Source organism: Pinus tabuliformis, chromosome 1_1 (assembly GCF_031772625.1).
Source record: "Pinus tabuliformis cultivar Carrire ecotype Pingquan chromosome 1_1, CPIR1, whole genome shotgun sequence".
Classification (NCBI taxonomy): domain Eukaryota; kingdom Viridiplantae; phylum Streptophyta; class Pinopsida; order Pinales; family Pinaceae; genus Pinus; species Pinus tabuliformis.
Window position 1 is genome coordinate 489,081,354 of NC_142297.1, and position 2,809 is coordinate 489,084,162.

The following is a 2,809-nucleotide window of genomic DNA, read 5'->3' on the forward strand; positions in this document are numbered from 1 at the left end:
GGAAAAAGTAAAAAAGTGGTCGAAGACACGTCGTTTTAGAGCCAATATCGAGTGCGAAACGACAAGCACCCGGCGATCTTTTTGGTTTAACGGTCGGAAAAAGAGCTTAAAAACGACCGCCTTTCGTTCCCTTTAACGAGCTGAAAGGGAGCTCGGCCATCTTCTCTTGTTTAACGTCGGAGAAGAGCTTAGAGACGACACTTTGGAATCACATGAATCGTGGACTGTCATGACCAAGCTGCGATACCTGTACCTGCACAAGGGCACTACCCGCATAAATCCATTCGATATACGTAAAAAACATATTGAAACATGCTTGAAAACAGAACCAAGGCTAGTTTTATGGCAAAAAATGGTAAAAACCCAAAAAATATGGTAATTTAGGAGTTTTTACTATAAATAGGGGGGGTAATAAGTCATTTTTACCATTTTACTATTTGGAGTGCGAAGAACGTGGAGAAGCCAAAAAGTTGACGGAGCGATTTCCAGCCCATCCGGAGACCATTTTCAGATCTGCTTCTTCCAGGTAGGTTCCCATTCCTTTGCCCTGCATTCTGGTTCATTTTAGGAGTTTTTTAACGGTCGAATAGGCCCAATTGGGCATTTTTTATTTGCATGGGTGCGCCCTCGGTCAGCGCGGAAATTGCCCACGGGGTCGCGCTGATCGAAAAATAGGCAATGTAACCAACTTCGGGTCAGCGCGGAAAAGGCGTGTTCTTCCGCGCTGACCTCGCATTTTTAACAAAGAGCTGCCATTGTCAGCGCGGCTGTTTCTAAAACAGTCGCGCTGGCGCGGAAAAATTTTGTTTTTTTGAAAATGAACGTGAATTTTTACCTGGAAGCACTTCTGATCGGTTTTTATTGTTCATGCAGGACATCATGGCTTTTCAATGGCAAGAGAGAGTTCACGATGTGGAGGATGTGGCTGCTTGGGGAGACGTAAATTGTTGCAACGCCATGCGGGCGTGTGGATTCATGAAATTCTTCCTGACGCCGCGTCTAAGGGCCCAACATGATTTGCTGGAGCTGCTGATCAGGGCATGGAACCCGGTGGACCAAAAATTCACCATCCGCGGTCACGACATCGAGTTCGATCATATGGACATCTTCTTCTTGACTGGGCTGTCGCGCCGAGGTGGGAGGCCCATCTTAGAGGGGCAGCGACCTAGCGGTGGTACCCTGGATGACTTAATGGCTGAGGTTTGCCCAGGGGCAGTAAAGACGCGGAGTGGGAAGTGCTCGATCCCCACAGTGAGAGACATAGTGTTGCGCACCATCCTGTTCATGGTGACCCGGGCAGCGGGCAGCATGGCGAACCATGAGGCGTCCAAGACTCATCTCCTACTAGCCCTCGAGTGTCTCGAGCCTACCGTGTTCGACTGGTGCACTGCAGTGTGCAACAATATGAAAAGGCAGTTGAGCAACTGCCGTCGCGGAGAGACGAAGCAGTTCGGGTATGGATCGATCCTGGTCCCGCTTATTCTGGAGCGAGTACCAGCCATGCGGCTGCAGTCTATGGCTGTGGATGCCCCCAGAGATCCTCGAGAGACGAGGGCCACTCGATGGGCTCGGATTATGCCACGTGGGGGTGGCGGCCGACCACATAGCTGGGGGGTATATTTCAGAGACTGGTTGGACCAACAGGAGATCTTCGTACAGGATTGGCCATATGCAGGGATGGATTTCCGCAATGATCCTGACTTGGTGCTGCCTCCGGGTGAACAGTGGGATGATGCAGGTATGACACTTTTTGTCTTTTTGAGTTTTGTATATTTTTTTTATTATGTACATGTCCTAATAAATGTCTTGTCACGCAGATGTAGGGCCTACTAGACCGATTGGCCTGGCTGTCACGGCACGGAGAGAGGGCCCAGGAGCCGGAGCTTTGGCCTTAGCCCCTCCAGAGGCCAACACGCCAGAGGTTGTGGCTCGCAACCTTGAGGGGTTGCTGGAGGGGGTACCGGATTTCCAGGGGGTTGAGGAGGTCCCTGTGGAGCATCAGATCCACACAGTGGGTGTGGAACCCAGAGTGCACCGCCTTCTGAGGCGGGTAGCACGAGCGGCCGTGTACTACAGAGAGCACCACCCAGCCGATTAGTCACCTAGGTTTTATTTCCACTGTTTATTTTGAGACATTATGACTCGGATGTACTGAGATTTTTGGACACGTACTTCTATTTTTGAGCGCCTCAGTGCGCCACACGATATATATATATATACATACCGGTTTTTGGATGAGTCGTTGTTACATGTGATGATGTGTTATCTTGTGTTATGCGTTTGTTCAGTACAATTTGTGATCTTATGTATGGATTTGCATGACACTTGACTCATGGATTTTATATGTTTAATGCAAGCTTAAAAACACACGTGCAAACTATGCTTGGAATGATTTATTTACATATGCTTATGGTCTTACTATGCTGTTCTTTCCTTCCTTGCATGATGTTTATCTGTTTCGCAAATGTCTGTCTAATACACGATTTGCCAATGCATCAGTCAACGTATTTAATCGTCTCGGAATATGCTGATAAGTAATGTAATCAAAACTTCGTTCTAACAATCTCACACGTAGGTATAACCTTAATATGCGCTGGTCTCTGACGGAATATCGCCTGTTTAGTTGATGGACCACCAACTGGGAGTCCAGGTTCACCACTAGCTCTCGGATGCCGAGGTCAACTGCTTCGGCAAGTAATTCTATTACAGCACTGTACTCGGCAACGTTGTTAGTGGTACGACCTAGGCACACACCCTGCAGGTTTATCAACTCCCCGTGAGGATCGTAGATCACCCACGCTGCCGAAGA

General features: G+C 48.5%; 1 protein-coding gene across 1 annotated transcript; it reads left to right on the forward strand.

Annotated features, from left to right (window-relative positions):
• The first annotated feature begins 879 nt into the window (after positions 1–879).
• Positions 880–2,140, forward strand: LOC149213921 (uncharacterized). The gene is made up of 2 exons (XM_089390826.1): positions 880–1,738; positions 1,818–2,140. The coding sequence occupies exons 1-2, from the start codon at positions 880–882 to the stop codon at positions 2,096–2,098; spliced, it is 1,140 nt and encodes a 379-aa protein (XP_089246952.1). The 3' UTR covers positions 2,099–2,140.
• Positions 2,141–2,809: the final 669 nt, after the last annotated feature.